The sequence below is a fragment of the Ictalurus furcatus genome, chromosome 12, assembly GCF_023375685.1.
Source record: "Ictalurus furcatus strain D&B chromosome 12, Billie_1.0, whole genome shotgun sequence".
In the NCBI taxonomy this organism is placed as follows: Eukaryota; Metazoa; Chordata; class Actinopteri; order Siluriformes; family Ictaluridae; genus Ictalurus; species Ictalurus furcatus.
Window position 1 is genome coordinate 454,344 of NC_071266.1, and position 26,932 is coordinate 481,275.

The following is a 26,932-nucleotide window of genomic DNA, read 5'->3' on the forward strand; positions in this document are numbered from 1 at the left end:
CAAAAACATGTTGACATTTGTAAACAGCAACATCTCACTTTCCTGGGTAATGGGAGGGAGTACTACAACCCCAATTCCAAAAAAGTTGGGACATTGTGAAAAAACAGAATGCAATGATTTGCAATCTCATAAACCCATATGTTATTCACGGTAGAACATAAAAAACAAATGTGTAAACTGAGGAAATGTAGCATTTAAAGGGAAAAAATAGGTAACTTTGAATTTATGGGTACAACACGTCTCAAAATAATTTGGACAGGGCAACAGAAGGCTGGAACAGTAAGTGTTACTAAAAAGAAACAGCTGGAGGAACATTGTGCTACTAATTATGTTAACTGGCAACAGGTCAGTAACATGATTGGGTATAAAAAGAGTATCTTAGAGAGGCAGAGTCTTTCAGAAGTAAAGATGGGCCTCTGTACACCAATCTGCAAAAAACTACATCTACAATTTGTGGAACAATTTCAGAATAATGCTCCTCAATGTAAAATTGTGAAGGCTATGAATATCTCATTGTCACGTATCGAGGTTGAGCCAGAAGCAAGTGCAGATAATAACATTTATTTAAACAAACGTACTATGAGACAAAGACACTAACACAACTTGGTATAACACTAAGGCATGAAACAAAACACCGAGACATAAACGACAAGCATCTAGGACAACGAAAGACAAGCAAACAGTGCAGACAAGGACTATATATACACACAAGAGTGCTCATTAACAAAACGTGAGTCAGGTGCAGGTGGTCATGTGACAGCTAGTGCAGTGCAGTGGCTGATGGGAAGTGGAGTCCAGAGTGTCTTGATACATGACACTCATCATCTACAGCACATCATATCATGAAAAAATTCAGAGAATCTGGAGAAATCTGTGGCCCGAGTCTCTTTCCATAAATCTTAAATAAACACCTCCTTATAGATAGCTTCACCATATCAACGACTAAAAGTTTTTATTAAAGTAGTACAGCACAAATCTGTTTATTATTAGACTTTGATTATGTGGAATGTTTGTCATACAAGTCTCTGTGAATGATTTGCTATCATAGAAAGGATAACTTATTACAATGAGCACATTAATATAAACCTGAGATATGAATTGCAGCCTTCAGACCTTCTGACCTATCAGATTCCAGAGTGCAACAGCAGTGTGATATAATTTGTATTAAATACACTAAAATCTCTATTGATAGTTCCATGAAATTTGCAGAAAATCAGTTTACTGTTACTTATTTATTAATTCATTCATTTATTTCTTTTACCTGAGTGATATTACAGTCAAGTATTTTGTCATTCTGACTTACAGGTGGCAGAAATATATCTGAAACAAGAAGAAGAAGAAAAGTGGAAGAAGAAGAAGAAGTGTTCAAAGAACAAAAAGAAAAAAAAAACATCAAATGTGTGAGGTTTGGGTGTAGCACTTGGAAATACTAGCTAACTGATGTTATAGGTTTATTAGTTAGAAGTACTAGAAGTTTTTTAGTTTGCTTGTTTGGGAAATGTATCTATGAAAAATTATTACCACAGGGTTTGTACAAGGTGCTTGAAGTGCTTGAATTTGGCATTTGGAAATTTAAGTACTGGAAAACCTTGAAAATAGCCATTTTTTTATGTAACAGTGGTTAAAAAGTGCTTGAATGATAAAAAGTCAATAAATAAAAAATAACAATCACTTTAAAGGGTTTATTTTCAAAAGAACACAAATACAATCCTTTCACTCAAAATATGACTCCCTGCTGCAGCCCCTCCTCCTCCTGCTGTTCACTCATTCATTTTAACAGGGACAGCTTCGGTCCACTTCTCAGACCCCTTTAGCAACTTTTTTTTTTTTTTTTTTAAAGCATCTAGCGACATATCTAGCGACTTTTCGGACAAACCTTAGCTACTTTCCGTAGAAGAGAATGGCCAGTACTGCCCGGCAAGTGCGAGGTCCTGCTTTCAGAAACAGAAAAAATATGCAAATGAGAACAGCTTTATTGGGAAATCAGCTGTATTAAAATTCAGCATGTGAGCACAGAGAGTAGGATATATTATAAAGGGCTGACACTAGGCAGAGTGAAAATACAATGCAATGGTGAAATTATGGTGAAAATTAAGCAATGACTGGGAAATACAAATTTAGTCCATCATGGCTGGGAAAAGGAGCTATATAAATATGGTTGTTTTTAAAAAAATTATTATTATTAATATTTTTTTGGAAATGAAGGATATGTTTCAATGACATCTCTTGTATAGTCCTTGAAAACAAAAACAAAAAACAGTCCTTGAAAATCCTGGAATTTCATTATGAAGCATCTTTACAGATCCTGTTATATGTACTATGTGATTTATGTATTAAACATGCCTCTTGATTTCTGGGTTTAGCATAGTTATACCTCGGTTTGAGTTTAAAACAATAGCTAGATTTACTGGTAGAATAATGCTAGTTAAGTTTCTCTCACAAATATTATTGAGTAGATAAAGTATATTCAGTAGCTTTTCTGGGATAGTGAGAATTTAGGTTAATATAGTAGAAAACAAAACACTCAAATTATCCTGGTTGTAAGAACTGCTCATTCATCTGTACACCTTTACAGTTTTCACTGCAGATATATCATCAGCTTTATTGAACAATACTCAGAATCCTTGTCACCTCCCAGCCAATCAGTCATCACAGTCATGATGAATTTTTGTATGGTTGGAAGCATGTTTAAAACACAGAAAGTGCTGAGATCATGTAAGAATCAGGTTTTACTCACTGGCATAAATGTGTTCACTTTAAACTTTGTTCCTTCCCTTAAACACTCACCTGCTTGAGAATTTCCAATGTTTGTAGAATGATGATTCTCAGTACAGCACATTACCAAATATTAATGGGCTTTAAATTTATTTATTTATTTGTGACAATTATGGGATTTTCTAATTTATTTAATATGTGTGCATTTTTTTTTTTAAACATGATTTTACACCATCTTATTTGGCTCATCAAGGTTCAGAGCATTCCATTCTCTTAAATCAACATTTCCCATTGTTAGTATCAGAATCTTATTTAACATGCAACATATTCAATAATCTGTAACTAAGACTCAATAAAGAAATTCTGATTACACAGAGTGTCCAGAATGTCTCTGAAACACTTCAGCCTATGATTAGCCATGGATTCCTGGGAGGACACTGTAGCAGTCTCTGAGGATTTCTTCTTATCACTCCACTGTAAAAAAACAACAACAACAAAAAAAAAAAAACAACAAACCACTAAATACTGGCTTCTTCTTCTTTTAATTTGATTGTCAGTGCTCAACTCAAACCAACAGCAGTATTATTAGAAATATCAGGAATGATTGTGTCTAAAATCAACCACTGATTATATCCCACTTGTTTGTTTCTAGATTGTATGATTTATTTAGCCAAATCTAAACTCACCTCTCCATTTGTGTAACTGGATACTCAGGATAATAAAATTTCACTCTGGTTTCCATCCACCCACCCTTCCATTTTCTATATCTCCTATCATACAGGGTCGCAGAGAACCTTGAGCCTATCCCAGAGATCATAGGGCACAGGATAGGGTACACCCTGGACAGGGTACCAGTCCATCGCAAGGCACACTCATATACACATTCACACACCCATTCATACACTACAGACACTTTGGACATGCCAATCAGCCTACCATGCATGTCCTTGGACAGGGGGAGCAGCACAGGGAGAACACGCAAACTACGCATACACAGGGTTGTGGTGGGAATCAAACCCCCAACCCTGGAGGTGGGAGGCAAATGTGCTTAGCACTAAGCCACCGTGTGCCCCACTCTGGTCTCTTTAATTTAATAAAAATGTGACACACAGAATAGCACAATGCGCTATCAAATAAATAGTGGGTGACTGTGTTTTCTTTATAGTGTATATGCACTGTGAATGACTTCTTATTTAAAAAACATAAATGTAACTCACATGCTGCTTTATTAAATCATAGCAACTTGAGCACCTGCCTAGCCCAACTCTGAATATGAGGAACTATCCTACACAAATATTGACATAACTAATGGTCTGCACTTATATAGCACTTTTTAACCTTAGCAGTGTTTCCCATTCACCCATTCTCACACCAATGGTAGCAGAGCTGTCATGCAAGGTGCTAACTTGACATCAGGAGCAACTTGGGGTTCAGTGTCTTGCCCGAGGACACTTCGAGTCATGTGGGCCAGGAATCGAACTGCCAACCCTACGATTAGGCAACCTGCTCTACCACCTGAGCCACAGCCACCAACTAGATAACTAGATGTTTAAGTCAGCCTATCCCATTCCTACATTTTCTTGTTACATATAGATGTCTCTTAAGTGTTTCCTACATGTATATTTTTTTAATTTGCATATGTCTACCAATATGTAAGCCAATGCATATGTTTTACACTACTAATACAAAATGTCCCATTGAGGCCTTCCACACCCATCAAAATATTGCCATCTCACTGTTTGACAGAAAAAAATATATAACAATGATGCTTTATAATTAGATAAATTAGGTTTTTGCAAGATATGAATTTAACTATTCATTTAGAACTCAAAAAGTACATTAATGGCTTTTGTAATGACCACTGTGTATCCCATGTAGCACACTAACCCTAATGTGTATGACTGCATGTACTATGTTGCAATAATAACAAGAATAGTAATTATTATTATTATTATTATTATTATTATCAAATAATCACTTCACTGGACAGGAATGTGATGTAACGACACAGGACAGTTAGCAGGAAGTAAGCGCAGGAGCGCTGTCTTTATTGATAAACAAACTAACAGAACACAAGAAATGCGGTCTATGCTGAACAGGACTAGCTGGATCAACCATGGAACTACAGTCTAGGCATTACTCGAAAACAGAACATGGAACTGAGACCGCTAGCATGCTACACGCATTCTAACACAGAGCTAAAGCTATACTCCTTAAACACTACTAACGTCACAAACTAAAATACTGTGCGAAGTGCGCAGCCACACGAGGGGTTTAAATAACCAACATAATTAAACTAAAGCATAGACACCTGGAGAAATAAAGACACACCCTCGAACATAAGCCAATACCTGGACAGGAAGTAAATCAAAACAAACGAGCCGCGCGTGTCCATATGTCAGCGTCTCGTGCACGCGCGCTCTGCAGCAGTCTTTGCGCTTCGACGCCGCAGCGCCATCCACCGGCGGAAGCGTAACAGATGTAAAAACAGACTTAAAAACATTGAGTCATTTAATACAGGTCAACTGTTTTCTATTATACAAGCAGCGTGTGTGTGTTGTGTTTCATTTTTTATTTTCAGGGATAAACATACTGGAGGATTTTTTGTTGATCTGGCACAAAATTAAAAGGAACTAAATTACATTAAAAAGGGGGAACCTTTGGGTACCAAGGTTATAAGTTATAAACTAGGGAACATTGAGAGAGAGAGAGAGAGAGAGAGAGAGAGAAGGAAAATTGGTATGTGGTCTGCGCATCTATAGCACCACTGTTCTACAGTAAGTGCTGAGGGCGAGACCTGAATGTCGGGCTGCCAGATCGCTTCATTTCAACTATAACTATTAACTGGATGGGGGTGGGGTTAACGTTTGACTAGTGCATAAATTACACCTAATACGTCTAGGTCACTAGTTACTATTAGCTGTAATTTTATCAAAAAAAGAGAACCTAGTATGTTTATTAGAAACGAACCAAAATCACTCCAAGAGTGAGACATGTAAAAGTCCCTGACGTTACAAAATAACCTAGGGTAACTTCTAAGCAAACAAAGGCCTCTCTCACATTGGCTAATGTTAATGTTCATGAGTTCACCATCAGGAGAACACTGAACAACAATGGAGTGAATTACAGTGTTACAAGGAGAAAGCCACTGCTCTCCAAAAAGAACATTGCTGCCCATCTGCAGTTTGCTAATGATTACGTGGAAAAGTCTTTTGGAAAAATGTTTTGTGTGGAAAAATATAACCTTTTGGTTTAAATAAGAAGTGTTATTTTTGGAGAAAGCAAACACTACATTCCAGCATAAGAACCTTACTTATAAGAACCTTGCAATAATTGATGGAACAATGAATTCTGAATTATAACAGTGAATTCTAAAGGAAAGTTTCAGGACATCTGTCTGTGAACTGAATCTCAAGAGAAAGTGGGTCATGCAGCAGGCCAACAACCCTAAGCACAAAAAGCACATAAGGGTCTACCAAAGTATGGTTAAAAGAGAATAAAATTCATATTTCAAAATTTGCCAAGTCAATGTCCTGAGCTTAATCCAATAGAAATGTTGTGGAAGGACCGCAAACAAGCAGTTCATGTCAGGAAAATCACCAGCATTCCAGAGCTGAAGCTGTTCTGTACTGAGAAACGAGCTAAAATTCTTACAAGCCGATGTGCAGGATTGATCAACAGTAAAAACAGGGAAAATGTTTAGTTTCGGTTATTTCTGACCAAGGGGTTCACACCATATGCTGAAAGCAAAGGTTCACATAGGATCACATAATAGAAAGAAAACATTCTACACACCGTTATACCACCAGCAGCAGTCTGGACTGTTGACACAAGGCAGGTTCATGCTGCTGATGCCAATGTCTGACCCTATCATCTACATGTCACAACAGAAATCAAGATTCATCAAATCAGGCAATGTTTTTCCATTCTTCAACTGTCCAGTTCCAGTGAGTCCACTCCCACTCTAGCCTCAAGCTCCTGTTCTTGGCTCACAGACAGGAGTGGAACCTAATATGGTTGTAGCTTATCCACCTCATTTGGTTAGATGTATTGTATGTTGCAAGAGGGTTTTCTGCTCCCCACACTTGTAAAGAATTATCATTACCCCAGCCTTTCTGTCAGCTCGAACCAGTCTGGGTATTCTCCCCTGACCTCTCTCATCAACAAGGTGTTTGTTTTTTTCCACCATTCTGTGTAAACTCAAGAGATTGCTGTCTGTGAAAATCCCAGATCAGCCTCTAAAATTCTCAAACCAGCTCGTCTGGCACCAACATTCATACCATCATCACTGAGATCACTGAGATTCTGATGTCTGGTGTGAATATTAACTGAAGCTTACTGAAATACTTACCTGTATCTGCATGATTTTATGCATTGCGCAGCTGCCACATGAATTAGTTAAGTTCTTTTTCAAACACATCCTGCAGAAGCAAATAAGATCGGCACTCCAGCTGCTTTGAGTAGCCTAATGCAAAATGTATTCAAAATACTATTTTTCTAAAACAAATCATTAAGAAACTCTGAATCTCTTGTAAATATTTTAAAGATTCTACTTTTTTTTTTTACTGAAGTTGTAGTCAATAATACAATTTCGAATGAAAATTCTAAAATTAAATTTAAAAAATTGCAAAATAGAAACATTTTCCACTAGTGCTCTCAGATTTTTGGCCCCGACTGTGTGTGTGTGTGTGTGTGTGTGTGTGTGTGTGTGTGTGTGTGTGTGTGTGTGTGTGTGTGTGTGTGCGTGTGCATGTGTGTGTTTGTCTGTGTGCATGTAAACAAACTATTAATGAAAATAAAATTTTGTGTAAGATAAATGAATGAATAAATATGTTCTCTTCTCCCGTCCAGGCGATGTGGCCTTAGGAGGAATAGCAATACAATCTTCTTTACTCTAACAATTATCCTGCTTACTTTGCTATCGATGACAACAGAGCATCTAACATGAATTTCGACTCATGTACTGCTATAAATCCTCAGTATAACCCATGGTGGAGGGTGGATTTGTTGGCGGTGTATGATATTAGCAGAGGCGACTGCTGTTCAGAACAGATAAATGGTGCTGAGATTCACATCGGCAACTCCTTGGTCAACAACAACCCCAGGTGAAATATAAAAAAATAATAATTTATATAAAAATATCAGCCTAAATGAGTAAGAGTTTATTTATAGAATTTTATTAACATTTTTAAAAACTTGCTGAATATAAGGCTTTGCAATTTGGTAACAAATATTTGTATATATTTACAACTCTAATAAGGCATTACAACATTCCAGTAAAATTGTTCTTTATGTAATATACATTATTATAAAGCACTTTAAGACTTAATAAATATATTGTGAAATATTTTAAATGACATTAATTAATGCTTAAATAGTCACTCATAAGTTTACTGTAGTATTGCTCTTTTAGTATTGTACACTTTATTTTACTGAAGTATAACTCAGCAACAATTAATCAAACTTATTACAGAAAATGTACGTAAAATATATTACTGCAGATCTTTATCTGATTGGCAAGGACATTTTTAATTGTATAAATTGTGTAATTCTGAGATATAAATTGACAAGGAATGAATGACTACTTACTGAAAGTAGTTCTGGCTACATGCCAAATTGCAGGTTTAAATGAATGCTCACACTGTAACACGTTAGTCCTATAATTAAAACTTATACAAGGACATGGATGGATAGTAGAATACTGCAATCTCTCTCTCTCTCTCTCTCTCTCTCTCTCTCTCTCTGTGTGTGTGTGTGTGTGTGTGTGCATGCACGAGTACAGTGAAGCGTGTTGGTGAGAACGTGTGTGAAAGACTGAGGTTTTTTTCAGTTTCTTTCTCTTACTTTCCCCCTCTACAGTATCTCACAAAAGTGAGTACGCCCCTCACAGTTTTGTAAATATTCGATTATATCTTTTCATGTGACAACACTGAAGAAATGACACTTTGCTACAATGTAAAGTAGTGAGTGTACAGCTTGTGTAACAGTGTAAATTTGCTGTCAACACACAGCCATTAATGTCTAAACCGCTGGCAACAAAAGTGAGTACACCCCTAAGTGAAAATGTCCAAATTGGGCCCAATTAGCCATTTTCCCTCCCCGGTGTCATGTGACTTGTTAGTGTTACAAGGTCTCAGTTGTGAATGGGGAGCAGGTGTGTTAAATTTGGTGTCATCACTCTCACACTCCCTCATACTGGTCACTGGAAGTTCAACATGGCACCTCATGGCAAAAAACTCTCTGAGGATCTGAAAAAAGAATTGTTACTCTACATAAAGATGGCCTAGGCTATAAGAAGATTGCCAAGACCCTGACACTGAGCTGCAGCACGGTGGCCAAGACCATACAGTGGTTTAACAGGACAGGTTCCACTCAGAACAGGCCTCGTCATGGTCCACCAAAGAAGTTGAGTGCACGTGCTCAGCGTCATATCCAGAGGTTGTGTTTGGGAAATAGATGTATGAGTGGTGCCAGCATTGCTGCAGAGGTTGAAGGGGTGGGGGGGTCAGCCTGTCAGCGCTCAGACCATACGCCGCACACTGCATCAAATTGGTCTGCATGGCTGACGTCCCAGAAGGAAGCCTCTTCTAAAGATGATGCACAAGAAAGCCCGCAAACAGTTTGCTGAAGACAAGCAGACTAAGGACATGGATTACTGGAACCATGTCCTGTGGTCTGATGAGACCAAGATAAACTTATTTGGTTCAGATGGTGTCAAGCGTGTGTGGCGGCAACCAGGTGAGGAGTGCACACAAGTGTGTCTTGCCTACAGTCAAGCATGGTGGTGGGAGTGTCATGGTCTGGGGCTGCATGAGTGCTGCCGGCACTGGGGAGCTACAGTTCATTGAGGGAACCATGAATGCCAACATGTACTGTGACATACTGAAGCAGAGCATGATCCCCTCCCTTCGGGGACTGGGCTGCAGGTCTGCAAGACTTCACCATCAGACGGAGGAGAAATCGTCACGTGACTGAGGAAGAAAATCAGAAAGGCAGGGAGCATTTTACATTAAACACAGCGGAAATCAAACAGTGCTGCACGAGCACAAACTTATGTTTATATCCAAAATGCTCCACTGTGTGTAAGGGGCAGGGGAAACTGATGCAAGCTGCTCAAAAGGTTTAGTTTAATTTAAGTTTGTCATTATATGCTGTATCTGCGCGCTTGCAGTGTAAATTCTGTCGGAAGTGACGTGTTAGTAACAAGGCCGCTTTGCTGATCACGCGCGGTATAGACGCGCTGATACAGAGTGTAGCGCGAGTAAGATCTGTAATGTCTAATTCAAACATTATGATCAAAAGTAAACAAGTAATATAATGTCTAAAGACAGTGAGGAACAGAAACCACAAGGTGCAGTGAAAGTGAGTTTTTATTATTAATTTAGGACTGTAGTTTAATTTAAAAAAAAAATATATATATATATATATATATATATATATATATATATATATATATAAATTTATATTATAGTATTTTTTATAGATGCACAAAAAGCACCGAATTGAACTATAGTCCTAAATTAATAATATATATTCTGGTGTGTGTGTGTGTGTGTGTGTGTGTGTGTGTGTGTGTGTGTGTGTTGGGTTCTTTTCTGTTTCGTACAAACAGTTGTGTAATGTTTTATACTGAAGTTTATATTTGTTACACTCAGTTTGTGGACCTTATTTTAAATAAACAAAAACAAATGGTACTGAAAGTTCGTTCCACCCCATCCGATTAATCAAAAAAATAATTGGCCAACTAATCGATTATGAAAATAATCGTTAGTTGCAGCCCTAATAATAATAATAATAATAATAATAATAATAATAATAAAAACAATAATAATAATAATAATAATGCTGTTAAACAGTTCAGAAGCTCTGTGTATTGTCCTTGATACGTGAAAACTAGACAATGCACAGTAATAACACTGATGAGCTGCGTTATTATTATTATTATTATTATTATTATTATTATTATTTTCTACGAGAAATAAGCTCATAGCAACACTGATAAAATACACATACAGTACAAAAAAAACACACACACAAATAGAGAATGTGTTTAGCATTTTCTACATCTGCACATAATTTAGTCTGCACATAGTTTAGCAGCTGTTTTAGAATTAAAAAAGTCATGTATAAGTCTATACAGGTCACAAATACAGTAGAGCACAGTGAAATTGTTTTCTTCACATACCCCAATATGTTAGGAAGCTGGGGTCAGAGCGCAGGGTCATGATATGGTGCCCCTGGAGCAGAGAGGGTTAAGGGCCTTGCTCAAGGGGCAGTTTGGCAGTGTCCAGACCTTCTGATCAGTAACCCAGAGCCTTAACCGCTAAGCCACCACTGCCCCAGTGGGTAGCGGTCAGAGGAGGTCAGAGGGGGTGAGAGAGAGATGTGACAGAGAGAGAGAGACATGAATTTTCATAGCATCTACTACTTCTTACCCCACTATTTTCTAACTACTACAAATATAGACTTCTAAACACCGCCATTAAAAGCTTAATAACAGAATACTGCAATTTTGGGGAAATTGCCGTTCCCGAGTTTGGCCACACGAGGACAGTCATGTTCCATCCGGCACGACACACGACACCGCCTAAAACAGAAGGTAGGTTGTAGGTATTGTACTTCTACTACTACTACTTTTAATAATGACCTCAATCAAAGTAATTAAATACGTAATGAAAGGTGTTGTCTATATAGCTGACCTCATTTTTCTACACAGTAAGTTAAAGGCGCACAACTATCAGAATCCCAGTTCATAATTGTGTTTGATTGGCCAAGTAGAATAAAGTGTGCGAGGAATCCGACTCTTTTTGACCTTATTGGACATTACACATTGCTGTAACTATCTCACTGGCACTACTTAATTGCTCATAGTTTATTTGACGAATGCAACTGTTGCGACATATTTTGCGAATCTTAAACTCAGCTGTCATTCTGGAGGCGCAGTTTTGGTTGATGCATGACATTTAGGTTCAAACACAGTGTGTACATTGACTGTAACACAGATAGCGAAAATGGAAATAGGAAAAGAGAAAGCCAGTGATTAGACAGTGCGAAGGCGGACTTTGTTTTCCTACTTGTGTGTGATGTGTGTTAGTATGTTAGTATGTTAGTTTCTCTTGCACAACTGTCGAAGTGCATATGCTTTCTTTGTGAATGACACTTTTTAAGAATGAGATGAGGGTTTGAGACAATGTAGATAATTTCGACCTTCGAGAGTCCATTATATCGTGCATTTGCGAGAGCTGATAAAGCAAGGCCCGAGAGTTGTGTTTGCATTCCTTTCTGTGGTGCTTGAAACTTAGTGAAGTACTTGTGTGGTAGAATGTGGGCTGGCTTCAAAGTGAACACAGACATTGGTGCTGATCCGTTGAATGCCGGGCCTACTAATAAAGGCTTGTGCTGCTATATGCGACCTGTAGTTGCAGTGGACGTAGGACTGTAGTATATACGGGCCTTGAGTCCAAGGACATGCTCAAAAGGAACGTCTTGTGTTTGAAACAGTAATGTCAATGTTGTACAAACACAGACGGCTTTATCTAACCTCCTTACGCTGATGAGTGTTTTGGCTGTATGCTTTACTGTGTGTGTTTTACCCAAAGTTCCTTACTATTGTGTTGTACTACTACTACTACTGCTAGTAATGGAACCAAAACATTAGTACTGATAATACTAATAATGTTTTGTATCTGTGTGTGTGTATTTAGAGAGAGTGAGAGAGAATGGGGAAGAAGAAGACCTTAGCAGGTGAAAAGCAGTACCTAGTGTTTGTTTTCGAAAAAGAGAGCTACTGTGTGACCGTTGGCGTTAGGCCCGCCTCCTCGCCTGTTCTCAACTAGGTCCTGTCGAGTGTGGCTATATATACGTGGGCGCTGCGCGAAGAATTTTATTAAGCGGCTTGGTTTCGAGAGCAGTATAATGTCTGGCAGAGGCAAGGGGGGAAAGGGACTTGGCAAAGGAGGCGCTAAGCGTCACCGCAAGGTGCTTCGCGATAACATCCAGGGGATCACTAAACCGGCTATTCGCCGTCTGGCTCGCCGTGGCGGTGTAAAGCGTATTTCTGGTCTGATCTATGAAGAGACTCGCGGTGTGCTGAAGGTGTTCCTGGAGAATGTGATCCGCGACGCCGTCACCTACACCGAGCATGCTAAGAGGAAGACCGTGACCGCCATGGATGTGGTGTACGCTCTGAAACGCCAGGGCCGCACCCTGTACGGCTTTGGCGGTTAAACGCTCTAACACCGAACGACGCGAATACAACGGCTCTTTTAAGAGCCACCCACATGTCTAGAAAAAGAGCTGTTCTCTGTCTGTGTGTGTGTGTGTGTGAGTGAAAAAAGTCAAAAGCCTTTTTCTTTTGTCAAGCAGAACGCATTAAACGCTGTATACAAGTAGCATAAGTAGTAACTTCTATCTGTGTACGTAGAAAGAGGCAATTTACTTGTATTTTTTGTAACATTTTTATATATGCACAGTATTAAATATTATTATAACGTGTTTGTTTAAAATGCGTTTTATATTTATATACATATATAATGATTTTTCATAGTGCATAGTCCTGAAAGTACAAGGGCGGGAAAGGAAACAAAGCGTAGCGGAGGAGGAGGAGGAGGAGGAGGAGGGACGGAGGAAGCAGCGAGGGAGCAGGGAGGGAGCAGGGAGGGAGCAGGGTGGGAGGGCGGTGCCATGCAGGAGGAGGTATCGAATTATGGCCAATCAAAAAAAGGTGTCTTGTCTGGGCGTCATTAGCATGTGGGTCTGTAAATAGAGGCGGGCGCTAGTCATTCTCTGTTCGTTTACACGAGAAACAGCGTCATGCCCGATCCAACCAAGGCCGCGCCCAAGAAGGGATCAAAGAAAGCCGTGACCAAGACGGCTGGCAAAGGAGGCAAGAAGCGCAGAAAGTCCAGGAAGGAGAGCTACGCCATCTACGTGTACAAGGTCCTGAAGCAGGTGCATCCTGACACCGGTATCTCATCCAAGGCCATGGGCATCATGAACTCTTTCGTGAATGATATTTTTGAGCGCATCGCCGGTGAGTCTTCTCGTCTGGCTCATTACAACAAGCGCTCCACTATCACCTCCAGGGAGATCCAGACCGCCGTGCGCCTGTTGCTTCCCGGCGAGCTGGCCAAGCACGCCGTGTCCGAGGGCACAAAGGCCGTCACCAAGTACACTAGCTCCAAGTAAAGCGCGTTACTGCCGTCTTTATCAACCCAACGGCTCTTTTAAGAGCCACCCACTTTTCATACAAAGAGCAATCTCCTCTCTTTCGCTTTCTCTCTCGCTGTGTGTGTGAGAGGGGGAGGGGGACTTCTGAAGCGCTGCTCTCCCGCGGATGTTCAGGCTTTTGGGTAATTATAGCAGTTTGCTAGATGCAGAGATGAGTAAATCTAAACCGGTTTGTCGCACGGTTTCGGGGGGTTGTATAATCTGAGCAATGCAAAATGGGGCTTTAGCAGCACAAAGTTATTCGTATTAAGATTGTAGCAACAGGAAGTAACTGAAAATGGTATTCTAGTAGCACATAATCATTCTAAATCAGGGAGTGCCCCAACTTTTTCCTATGAAGGGCCAAAAATCAAACTTGATTGGAGGCTGTGGGCTGAAAGTAAACGTTGCATTATACCAAACTGTATTATATTAAGATTAAAGTTGCCATGGTCCTCCTCATTTATGATTTCATAATATTTACAAATAAATAAATAGAAAACATTAGACTGTAATTTGCTTAACTAACGCAGTTTTATTTTCAGAGTTTTAAAGTTCAATGAAACTTATAGTATAATGAAAACATAGAAACAATCCCATTTATAATACAACATGTTCAATGCCTAATACAACTATTCAAGCTGTAAGTAATACAGCCACATGCCTGCAATATCAGTGACCTCTAATGAGACACATGAAGCTGGTCCTTATTTTTCAAAAGTTTTTGCAAACTGGGATGCAGCTGACTTACTGTCAAAGTCAGGATATTATGTAGGTGAGAGTCAGTTAGTTTGCTTCTCAGTTTACACTTGTTTAAGTTCATCTGACTGAAAGTCTTCACAGAGGTAGGTACTGCCAAACAGAGACAGCATCACTTGTGCCTGTTTGCACATCTTTGGGTACCTGTGTGCTGGGACACATTTGTAGAAGTCTGTCAAGGGAAGGGACCTGAACTTGTGTTTGAGTTCTGAATCACACTGAAGCTCAATTGGTTCCATCTGAAGATCATCACTGACTGTGTCCACACTGATGGTGAAGGGTTGAGCAAACCACTCAAAGTCAGAAGCATTGTGTCTGAAGTCCTCAAAGCGACGGTCAAACTCCTGGAAAAGGTTGCTGAGAACAGCATCATACTCAGGTACCTTCTCTTTCATCATGCCTGCCTCTCTAAAACAGGGAAAATGGGCTAAATTTCCTGGATGTGGAGATGAGAGAGAGAGGAACAGTGTGAGACAGGGAGTGAAAGAAGAGAGAGGGAGGCAAACAGAATAAATAACTGACAAAACAAGGAAATTAATCCATGATAATTTAACAGAACTTTGACACAAATTTTATCAGCTTGATTAACAAAAAAACCCAAAGTTGACACCACTGGATATAAATGCTAACTAAATATAAGTATTAATAATAATAATAACTGCACATAAAACTATGGTGAATAGTATAATTGTGAATGTTACCTGCTGAGAGATGTCTTCTGAGCAGCAGTAGTTTTTGTTTCAAGGCTCTGACGATCAAAAAGCTGGGATATAATCTGGACTTTTCCCTGGAGCTGAACATTTAAAACATTGAGGAAGCCTGCCGCCGCGGCCAAGAAGTCTCCTAAGAAGCCCGCCGCCGCCGCAAAGAAAGCCACCAAGAGCCCGAAGAAGGCGAAAAAGCCTGCGACCCCTAAAAAGGCAGCCAAGAGCCCCAAGAAAGCGAAAGCTGTCAAGCCCAAGACCACAAAGCCTAAAGCGTCAAAGGCGAAGAAGGCAGCACCCAAAAAGAAGTAAAGACGTTTGTTTCTTTCATGCTTTTGTTCCTTAAACGGCTCTTTTAAGAGCCAACCATATTTTCCTTTAAAGAGCAACAATTCATTTTCAGTCAAGCTTTATGGAATCAATGCAATACAGGTTAGAAACATACAATAGTATGGATACACATATCTGCTACATATCATGTACACATAGCCACACGCATCTACTCAGTATTTGCACTAAACACATTCCAAATTCTCTCATGCCATCAAATGACCTTCTACTGTCTGATGCAGATTTTAGTACAGTAGAATAGAATCCTGATCGTGATTCCTAAACGTCTTCTTGATCTCCAAAACGATCACAGGATATGTAGGGTAACATATTGATACAGAATAAATCAATGTTAATGATAAGAATAAATAAATTCAGTATATAGTTGTTACTTTGTGCTTTTGTATGAATATTCCCTTCTGTCTGTTTTCATGCGCGCGCTCGCGCGCTCTCTCTCTCTCTCTCTCACACACACACACAAGCAGGGGTGGGAGGGGTGACGCTGGAATTCGACGGCCTGTTTGTGATTCGCTAATGTGCCACTGCGTTCTTAGCGAATAAGAGAGTGGCCGTTTTGTCTATATCACGGAGAGCTCGGCGCGTAAGAATCATTTCGGAGTTGTTGTTAGAACAGATCTGAGCATCAAGATGAGTGGCAGAGGAAAAACCGGCGGAAAGGCTAGAGCTAAGGCCAAGACTCGTTCATCCAGGGCTGGACTTCAGTTCCCCGTGGGACGTGTGCATAGGCTTCTGCGTAAAGGCAACTATGCCGAGCGCGTCGGTGCCGGCGCTCCAGTCTACCTGGCCGCAGTGTTGGAGTATCTGACCGCTGAGATTCTGGAGTTGGCCGGTAACGCCGCCCGTGACAACAAGAAGACCCGTATCATTCCCCGTCACTTGCAGCTCGCCGTGCGTAACGACGAGGAGCTGAACAAACTGCTCGGCGGAGTGACTATCGCTCAGGGTGGTGTCCTGCCGAACATTCAGGCTGTGCTTTTGCCCAAAAAGACCGAGAAGGCCGTCAAGACCAAGTAAACTCGTCCACTGCTGCTTTGTCAGTACCCAAAGGCTCTTTTAAGAGCCACCATCTCTGCTTCAAAAGTGCAGTTTTTACACCCGTTTTACTACTGAAAGTGTGCACTACACAGTCAGCACGTTTGAAATGAGAACATGAGTGTTATACTTTACTAATAATTATATAGAGACGTTAAGTAATAATAATAATAATAATAATAATAATAATAATAATAATGGTAGTTAGCGTGTTGTCTAAATGAAATCTCAGGGGTGAAAGTGTGCACTTCTAAGACAACATTTATAGATAAAAAATGACTTGATAATTTCTCGTCATGATTTGATACCATATTTAAGTAATGACTATAAGAACAATAGCAGTTAGCGTGCTGGTTAAATGAAGTCTGAGGAGTGAAAATGGTTTGTGATGGCGTTGTGTGTATTCCTAATGAACAAAGCATTTGTGTTAGAGACAGCGCCAATAGAATAGAATTCTGGAGGGCGTCTTGTGTTTCGAACGGTGGCAGAGAAGACGGTCCAATAGTCAACAGGTGACGTAAACGTTCTGTCGAATAGCAGACGAGCGCGTTCGAGACGCCCAATCAGCGCAGGGCGGCGTTATGGCTTAAAAAGGCCGCATTCGAGCGCGCCCTTCGTTCTGTTTTTCTATTTCTGAAGTGCAGAGCTCGATGCTATGGCAAGAACCAAGCAGACCGCCCGTAAGTCCACCGGTGGCAAAGCGCCAAGGAAGCAGCTCGCCACTAAGGCTGCCCGCAAGAGCGCGCCGGCTACCGGCGGCGTGAAGAAGCCTCACCGTTACAGGCCCGGCACCGTGGCTCTGAGGGAGATCCGCCGTTATCAGAAGTCTACTGAGCTGCTCATCCGTAAGCTGCCCTTCCAGCGCCTGGTGAGAGAAATCGCTCAGGACTTCAAGACCGACTTGCGTTTCCAGAGCTCGGCCGTCATGGCTCTGCAGGAGGCGAGCGAGGCATACTTGGTCGGTTTGTTCGAGGACACCAACCTGTGCGCTATCCACGCCAAGAGAGTGACCATCATGCCCAAGGATATTCAGCTGGCCCGTCGTATTCGCGGAGAACGCGCTTAAACCACAATTCCGTCTAATATACACAAACACAAAGGCTCTTTTAAGAGCCATTTCATCGTCTCAGAAAACAGCAAATTTCCTTTCTTGGGCAGTTTAAATATTGGAACGTGGTACAGAGAGAGAAGGGACATAATAGTAGCAATAATATGCATATATAATGTGTGTAAATGATGTACGCGGCTTTCTATTTCTATCAACATTAGAAAAAGCTTGGTTATTTATTTTGCATTTTTATCATATAGTGCTATGAATATTACATAATGTTTGTTTTTATAGATGAGCCGTTAACTGTGGTTATGTCCGAGCAATACAATGAACAGTAATGAGCTGTGTCTGTAAAATAGCCCAAACCTACCTTCAGTTTCAGGCGGCGTTGTGTGTTGCGCTGGATGGAGCTTGACTGCCCTCGTGTGTCCACCCTCGGGAACGGCAATTTCCCAGCAGCGGTATTCGGTCATAAGTGAACGGAGTAGTATTTAATCATTGGTCTATCTAACCTTTTCATGTGGTTAGTTTCTTTCTTTGTTCATCTGTCGTGTTTAAGAATGGACACTGAAATAATATATCCAGATATCTGTACAGCTGCTGTGTGACAATGTAAACTTAAAAAAAACCCCAACATTTCCATGTCTAGAGAAGAGGGTATGTTCTTTAAAAATTAAATCATAATGATGATGCTGTTAAATACTTCAGAAGCTCCGTGTATTGTCCTTGATACGTGAAAACTAGACAATGCACAGTAATACCGCTGATGAATTACGTCAGTCAGTCACTGCGTTTACATGGACAACAATAATCCATCATTAACCCGATTATGACAATATTCTAATTAAGAAACTACCATGTAAACAGCAATTTTAAATTACCTTAGTCTGATTAAGGTCATACTAGAAGTAAGCACTAATCGAATTAAGACATGTGGAGTACTCCTGTTTTAGTCACATTATCAACGTGTATTACAGACATGTAAAACCTTAATCACACTATTAACGTCGTGAGGGAGTTTTCACCGCATTTTGCGACAGGACACGTACACACACGACAGTTTTACGTTTTATGGCGAACAAGAGAGTTCGGCTGCGTCCAAAACTGCATACTTACCTACTATAGGCCTGTAGTGGGGATAAATACATGTATCTCGGCTACTATATACAAGGTAAGTATGCGGTTTGGGACGCAGCCCATGGCTTCAAACAGTTGCCTATTAGCCCGTGCAGCATGACAAATAATTAACTGCACTTAAAGCGTTCGTAAAAAAAATTAAATAAAAATACCCAAAACTGTATACGGTACCATAATAAAGACGAACTGTATGTTGATACGTGAAATTCTGGAGGGACGTCGGACAGCATGGCGCGGTAACGTAATGACGCGGGCTGTTAATCTAATTATGTTCTAAAACATGTAAAACGGGAACATGACAGGAGTATTCTAAAAGCGACTCATGTAAACACCTTAATCACATTATTATCTTACTCAGAGTAAGGTCAATAATTAGATTACTGCTGTCCATGTAAACGTAATCAGTGTGAAATAGCCCAAACCCACCTTCTGTTCCAGGCGGCGTTGTGCTGGATGGAGCTTGACTGCCCTCGTGTGTTCAAACTCGGAAACGGCAGTTTCCCAGAAGGGGTATTCTGTTCCAAGTTCGTGGTAGTTAGCCAAGAAATATTACATGATTATTATTACTCTCTCTCCCCTTTTTTAACCCGTTCATGATAATTATTGTATACATGACCTTTATCTTTGTAATGTTCTTCCCTATTTGTGGATATTCTCGAGTGAAATAGATGAGGCCACGTAGGGAACACATGAAGCAGTGATGAGAATGAAATTTCTAATAACATTAGAAATACATTTATATTTTCATATTACAAGTCAATTTGTATACTTTAACATTATATAATATACATAGCACTATATTTATCATCATCATCATCATCATCATCATCATGTGTGAATATGCTTTAAATGTTTTTGTGTGCTGTCTGTATACCGTGTCTCTTTCCATCTGTTTGGCCGGCGCGCGCACATATATAGTGAAATCAGAGCAGCGTTCAGAGTTCTAGACCTATCCTGGTGGTATGCGTGACCATTTTCCCCGTTTATAATGCCGCGAATGTCGAGTTTTTAAACGATGTGGTGTCTGAGCAGGCCTCTGTATTCATTTGAACGGAGTTGTATTGAATCATTGCTGTATCTAACCTTTGCATTTTGGTAAATAAATAAATGGCTTTTATCCAAAGCGCTTTACGCTGTGTCTCATTCACCCATTCACACACACATACTCACACACCAATGGTAGCAGAGCTGCCATGCAAGGCTCTAACTTGCCATCGGGAGCAACTTGGGGTCCAGTGTCTTACCCAAGGACACTTTGGCATGTGGAGTCATGTGGGCTGGGAATCGAACCGCCAGCCCTATGATTAGTGGATTAGTGGACAACCCACTCAACCACCTGAGCCACGACCGCCAATTTGTTTGTTCATGTAGTGTGTTTTAATAATGGACATTGTCACAAAGCAGCTGTACAGATATCTGGATATATTATTTCAATGTAAACTTACAAACAACATTTCCATGTCAAGAATCAAGGGTATGTTTTTTAAAAAGTAAATAATAATAATAATAATAATAATAATAATAATAATAAATATAATGCTGCTGTGAAACAGTTCAGAAGCTCCGTGTATTGTTTCTGATATGTGAAAACTAGACAACGCAGGCCAAGAGAGTGACCATCATGCCCAAGGATATTCAGCTGGCCCGGCAGTATTCGCGGAGAGTGCACGTAAACGACAACTCCGTCTAATATACACAAAGGCTCTTTTAAGAGCCAGTTCATCGTCTCAGAAAACAGCAAATTTTCTTTCTTGGGCTGTTTGAATATTTAGAACGTGGTACAGAGAGAAGGGGTCACGTGTCTAGGAGTGGCATTTTGAGGGTGTTCGTGCATGTATTTGCCAATGGGAAGGGTGAACTGGAAAAAACACAATGCATGGTAGCGGTGTTATTCCAGCAGGTGGAAGTGATGTCAGGCCAGTAGCAAACATCAGTACATTCTCCAGTGACACTTCTGTTTGGTGTTCTACAAGGACAAACAAAAATAATTATGGAATTTCGAACATAGCTAGAAAAACATACCCCAAAATGTCTATCATTTACTTTCTTCAGCGGAACACAAATTGAGAAATTTTGAAGAATGACCTCCTTGCTCTTTTTCATACAACGGTAATGGATAATTGATCAATGGATCTACTAGCTTTCAAGCTTCAAAAAGGGCACAAAATATTGTAACTGTATTCCATTACAACCTGTACATTTACACGGACAGTAATAATCTAATTATTGACCTTATTCTGAATAAACAAACAGAGATGGATTAACGGCACACGTCATAACGTCTCCACGCCACACCGTCCCCTCCAGTGTTTCACATATCAACATACAGTTCGTCTTCGTTATGGGACCGTATATGGATTTGGGTGTTTCATTTGTAATTTCACGAAAGCTTCAAGTGCAGTTAATTATGTCATGCTATACGTGCTAATAGACTGCTTGAAGCTGTGGAATGTGTCTGAAACAATACTATATATAGTAGGTAATACATGGTTTAGGACGCAGCCGTGCTCTCTTGTTTGCCGTCAAAAGGTTGACCACTGCTGTGTGTGTGTGTCCTGTCACAACATGTGGCAAAAACTTCCACAGGACGTTAATACTGTGATTAAAGTGTGTCCATGTCTGATTGACTTCCGGCTGAGCATGTAAGTGAGAAGGCATGAGTGGAGTGAGCTCCCGAGCATTTTATCTTTTAATTGTGCTTTTCAGGCAACCTGAATCTTTTCTAAGGCATTTGGTGCATTCATTTTCAATTACTCGGTCTACGACTATAACCAGAAAGGAATTATGGCTACTGAAAGACTACGGAAACCTAAATCTTCACCGAGCACGACGAGTCATGGCGACAAGCTACCGCTAGATTTTGAAAATCTCTGCAACACTTTAATAGCGGAGCTAACATCTACCATCGCAGTACAGGTGAAAGCAGCTATTGACTCCGCTCTGGCCCCAGTTGTTGCGTCGTTTGAGAGTTTTAAATCGGGTATTGAATCACAAGGACGGCGTATTGACGAGCTTAACCAGCACCTGAACGATTACAGTGACCACAGTGTAGCACTTGAACAGACGGTGCTGAAGCTAACTTCAGCTAACAAACAACTCACCGAGAAAGGTGAGGATTTAGAGTCCCGCTCGCGGCGCTGCAATCTCCGGGTATTCCGGAACGAGAAGAAGGGAGAATTTATGTCTAAATTTTTCCAGGATGTGCTCGGATCAGAAATCTTTCCGACTGCTCCATTGCTGGATAGAGCGCACCGCATTGGCCCCGTGCCCTCGGAGGAGCAGCGAGAGAATCAGAGGTCCAGAGTGATGATTGTGCGGTTTCACTACTTTCACGACAGAGAAAAAGTTGTTCGACGCAGGAATTGGAATCAACTTTTCCATCAGGGCCGTAAGGTCTTCATATTTCCTGACTTCAGCTCCAGCGTCGCTAAGAGAAGGGCGGCCTTCGCTGCGGTGAGGAACAGCTTGCCTGAGAGAAATGTGCGGTCTTCTCTCAGATACCCTGCTCGCCTTCGGATAGACCTCGGTGATGAGACGCTACAATTCGACTGTCCCCAAAAAGCGCAACGATGGTTTAATGAACGGTATCCTCCATCTTAATCTGTCTACATAACAGTTAACCGATTTATTAATACCTGTAATGGGACTGTAAAACTATGCGAGTGTGGACAACTATATCAGTTTCCATGTAAATCTACAGGTTGCCTGTGATACATAATGACTGTGTTTTGTTTTTTTTTGCTGGGGAATGACTTCACACAACAAGAATAGGTACGGTTCACGAGTATCGGATGTTCCAGTGTTGTAGGGTTCTGCCTCCATTGTTTGGGAATGGAGATAAGATAATTGATGGTCAGGGGGTGGTGGGGTGGGGTGGTGTGGTGTGTTGTTGTTGTGGGTTTTTCTCCTTTTTTTTTTTCTTTTTTTTTCTTCTCCCCTTTCCTTATTGATATCAACCTCTCTGTACTCCATTCTGTACTAATCTAAATTGATGGAAAATACCCGAAGCTTATTCAGATGCCTAAGTTGGAATGTGAAATGGTCCCATTAAAAGATCCAAGGTTTTGACACATTTAAAACTACAAAAACCTGACGTTGCATTTCTTCAGGAAACTCATCTCCGTCTCAGGGATCAACGCAGACTCCAAGCTCGCTGGACATCGCATCTGTTCCACTCCAATTTTGATTCCAGGTCCAGGGGAGTTTCTATTTTGATAAGTAAGACTGTGCCCTCTTCTTTTGATAACGTTATTTCTGATGTAAATGGTAGATATGTGATTGTGGAAGGGAAAATTTCACAAACGCCAGTAGTTTTGGTGAATTTGGAAAATTCCTGCTTTGAACACACATCTCTTGATATTTGGGGGAGATTTAAACTGTGTTATTGACCCGGTTTTGAACAAATCTAGCGCTGTTGCAAAGGCTCCCTCTGCAATGGCAAAGGTATTCTCTGAGTTTATGGTTCAGAATGGTTACATTGATCCGTGGAGGTATTTTAACCCCACAGTGAGAAAATATTCTTTTTTTTTTCTCACGTACATAAATCATTTTCTTGCATTGATTACTTTTTTATTAATAACTCTCTAATTTCTCGGGTTGTAAACTCTGAATATCTACCAATTGTTATTTCAGACCACGCTCCTCTAAGTCTTGACATTCTTCTACCTTCACATCGCGCCTTTCGTCCACGATGGAGGCTTAATTCTCTACTTCTATCCGATTCAGCGTTTTGCAAGTATATTTCTACTTCAATAGATGATTTTCTTCTTACTAATCAAACTGATTCAATCTCTTATTCTTTACTTTGGGAAACTTTAAAGGCCTTCTTAAGGGGACAGATAATCTCTTATTCTGCTCATGCCAATAAGCAACGCAAGGATAAGAAAAAAGCGATATCGGATAATATTCGAGCCATTGATGACCAATATGCTCTCAACCCGACCCTGAGCTGCATAAACAAAGGCTTAATTTGCAGGCGGAGTTCGAGTTGTTATCGACAGGTGAGGCGGAGAGGCTGTTGTTACATACGCGTGGCAATTATTATGAATATGGAGATAAGGTCGGTCGGTTGTTGGCTCACCAACTGCGTAGCCGAGTGGCCTCGCGCTCTATCACTCAGATTATGCAGTCCAGTGGTGCATTAACCTCGGATCCTGTAGAAATTAATTCAACTTTTAAAAGTTTTTACTCCTCTTTATACACAGCTGGATCTCCTGACAATTCAGGTAACATGGACCATTTTCTTGGAAATATTGATTTTCCCGGAGTTGACCCTCTATTGGCATCTGAGCTTGACAGCCCCATCACCTTAGATGAGATCACTAACTCAATCAATTCATTGCAATCTAAGAAATCACCTCGCCCAGACAGGTTTCCTGCCGAATTTTATAAGAAATTTCATGTTGTATTGGCCCCATTACTTCTGGCTGTATTCGAGGAATCCTTAGAACTAGGGACGCTGCCACAAACATTGAGACAAGCGTCTATAACTCTATTGCTCGAAGATGGGAAGGACCCAACATTATGTAATTCGTACAGACCTATTAGCCTCCTCAATGTTGATGTTAAGATTTTAGCCAAACTTTTGGCCTCTCGTTTAGAGGGGGTTCTCCCTAGCATTATTTCAGAGGAGCAAACCGGGTTTATAAAAATTCCTTTTCTAATATTTGTACTGTACTTAGTATTTTGTATTCAAAACAAAACAGTGCCTCATCTGAAGTGGTCATCTCTTTGGACGCAGAACAGGCTTTTGATAGGATTGAATGGGAATATCTTTTTACTGTGCTAAGGAGGTTCGGCTTTGGGGATGGACTGATATCATGGATCCGTTTATTATATGTGGAACCGCAGGCTTCCCTATATACCAACGATGCTAAATCTGACTATTTTACTCTGTCACGGGGTACACGCCAGGGATGTCCTCTGTCTCCCTTACTTTTTGCCATAGCAATTGAGCCTCTCTCGATGGCGCTTAGAACTCTTCCTGTATTTCAGGGTATAATTCGCAAAGGAATTGAACATAAACTAGTCCTATATGCTGACAACTTACTACTTTATGTTACAGATCCGATTGCATCTAGTCCTGAGATAATACGCATATTAAATGACTTTGGGAAATTTTCTGGGTATAAACTGAACCTACAGAAGTGTGAATGCTTACCCATAAACCAATCTGGCCAAAAAATAAAACAGACTGAAATACCTTTTCATTTGGAGGACTCAAAATTCAAATATCTCGGAGTTAATGTCACCCGTTCTTATTCTGCGTTAATGGCGGCGAATTTTACACCCTTAATTTCATACATGAAGTCAGCCTTCCAAAGATGGGCAGCTCTACCATTATCCCCTTTTGGTAGAATAAACACAGTAAAAATGAACATTCTTCCAAAATTCCTCTACCTTTTCCAGTCCATCCCTTTGTTTTTACCCAAATATTTCTTCAAGAATATAGACCAATTAATCTCCTCTTTTGTATGGGCAGGGAAAACTCCCAGGGTTTCCAAATTTTCACTTCAGAGGAGTCGACTAAGTGGTGGCCTCTCCTTGCCCAATTTCATGTATTATTATTGGGCAGCTAATATTCAGAAACTGGTGCTCTGGGTGCAGGCCCCCTCTCTTCCATGCTGCCACTTAGAAGCGAAGTCTTGTACTTCAACCTCCCTCCCTGCTATGGTGTTCTCCTCCCTTCCTATAGCCCTTTCACAATACACGGATAATCCAATAGTATGTATCTCTCTAAAAATTTTCTATCAGTTTCGCCGTCATTTTAAATCAATCTCGGCCTCAACCATGGCACCTATATGTAATAGCCACCTCTTTCCCCCCTCCTTTATAGATTCCACGTTCTCTTTGTGGGAAAAGAAGGGTCTGAAATGCTTTGAGGATCTTTTCATTAATAATGTGTTTGCAAACTTTTCTGAATTATCATAGTCATTCAGCCTGCCTCCGTCTCACCTATTCCGTTTCTTTCAAGTTAGGCATTGTGTCTCCTCCCTATTCGCTGGTTTTCCCTCCTTACCTACAAAGTCTGAATGGGAAGAGGTGTTCAAGCTGAATCCTAATAAGGGTGGCATTATTTCACGGATATATGCAACGATCTGGTCACAGGACGATTCTTACAATATCAAAACCATTAGTGCTTGGGAAGAAGGAATTGGGCCTGGAGCTTGAGGATGATTACTGGGGCAGAGCGTTAGATAATATATGTACATATATGTACACCACGTCATGTGCGAGACTTAGTTTCATACAATTTAAAGTGGTCCATAGAGCTCACCTCTCTAGGAGTAAACTATCTAAAATATATCCCAATGTTCCTGACATGTGTGAAAAATGCAAACTTTTGCCCTGTAACCTCAGTCATCTTTTGTTGTTGTTGTTGTTGTTGTTTTGGGTTTTTATGTTTGTTAGTTGTTTGTTTTTTGGGGTTTTTTTTTTGGTTTGGTTTTTTTTGTTTGTTTGTTTTTTGTGTGTTTGTTTTTTTCTCTGGTTATTTGTTTATTGTTTTTTGTTTCCCCCTTTCTTTTGGTTTTGGCTGTGGTTGTTTGTTGGGGTTGTTGGGTGGGGTGTTATGTAAAATGTAAATTTTCAATAAAAATTCTATGATCAAAAAAAAAAGTGTGTACATGTCTATCAGTACGTTTACATGGTGTCATATATCAAGAAGGTACTCTGGACTTCAGTTCCCATCAGCCACTGCACTGTGCTACATCAATGTCACATGACCACCTGCACCTGAATCACATTTCTGTTAACGAGCACGCTTATAATATAGCCACTGTTTGCACTGCTTCCTTGTCTTACGTTTGTCTTACATTACCGTTGTCCATGTTACCGTGATTTGGTTCTGTTAGTTTATGTTTAGTCCTTGCCACAGTGTTTTGCATTAGTCATAGTATCTTTTGTTTTTTTGTTGGTTTATTAAATAAAACGTTTAAAATCTGCAATTGCTTCCGCACCCATCTTTGAGACGTGA

At 40.3% G+C, this 26,932-nt stretch overlaps 3 protein-coding genes across 4 annotated transcripts; 2 read left to right on the forward strand and 1 right to left on the reverse strand.

The window, feature by feature from the left end:
* Nucleotides 1-13,490: 13,490 nt before the first annotated feature.
* Nucleotides 13,491-14,442, forward strand: LOC128615364 (histone H2B-like). The gene has a single exon (XM_053637376.1). The coding sequence runs from the start codon at nucleotides 13,528-13,530 to the stop codon at nucleotides 13,900-13,902; it is 375 nt and encodes a 124-aa protein (XP_053493351.1). The 5' UTR covers nucleotides 13,491-13,527; the 3' UTR covers nucleotides 13,903-14,442.
* Nucleotides 14,443-14,519: 77 nt separating this feature from the next.
* On the reverse strand, nucleotides 14,520-16,219 carry LOC128615361 (general transcription factor II-I repeat domain-containing protein 2A-like). Of its 2 annotated transcripts, none has more exons than XM_053637372.1 (2): nucleotides 16,109-16,219; nucleotides 14,520-15,118 (listed from the first exon to the last, which is right to left on the reverse strand). In XM_053637372.1, exon 2 carries the CDS (start codon nucleotides 15,078-15,080, stop codon nucleotides 14,727-14,729), a length of 354 nt encoding a protein of 117 aa, XP_053493347.1. In that variant the 5' UTR covers nucleotides 15,081-15,118; nucleotides 16,109-16,219; the 3' UTR covers nucleotides 14,520-14,726. The 2 variants fall into 2 exon arrangements, with proteins under 2 accessions (XP_053493347.1, XP_053493346.1); XM_053637371.1 differs by lacking the exon at nucleotides 16,109-16,219 and adding an exon at nucleotides 15,384-16,098.
* A 145-nt stretch (nucleotides 16,220-16,364) lies between these two features.
* On the forward strand, nucleotides 16,365-16,767 carry LOC128615363 (histone H2A). Its single transcript, XM_053637375.1, has one exon. It carries the CDS (start codon nucleotides 16,365-16,367, stop codon nucleotides 16,749-16,751), a length of 387 nt encoding a protein of 128 aa, XP_053493350.1. The 3' UTR covers nucleotides 16,752-16,767.
* Nucleotides 16,768-26,932: the final 10,165 nt, after the last annotated feature.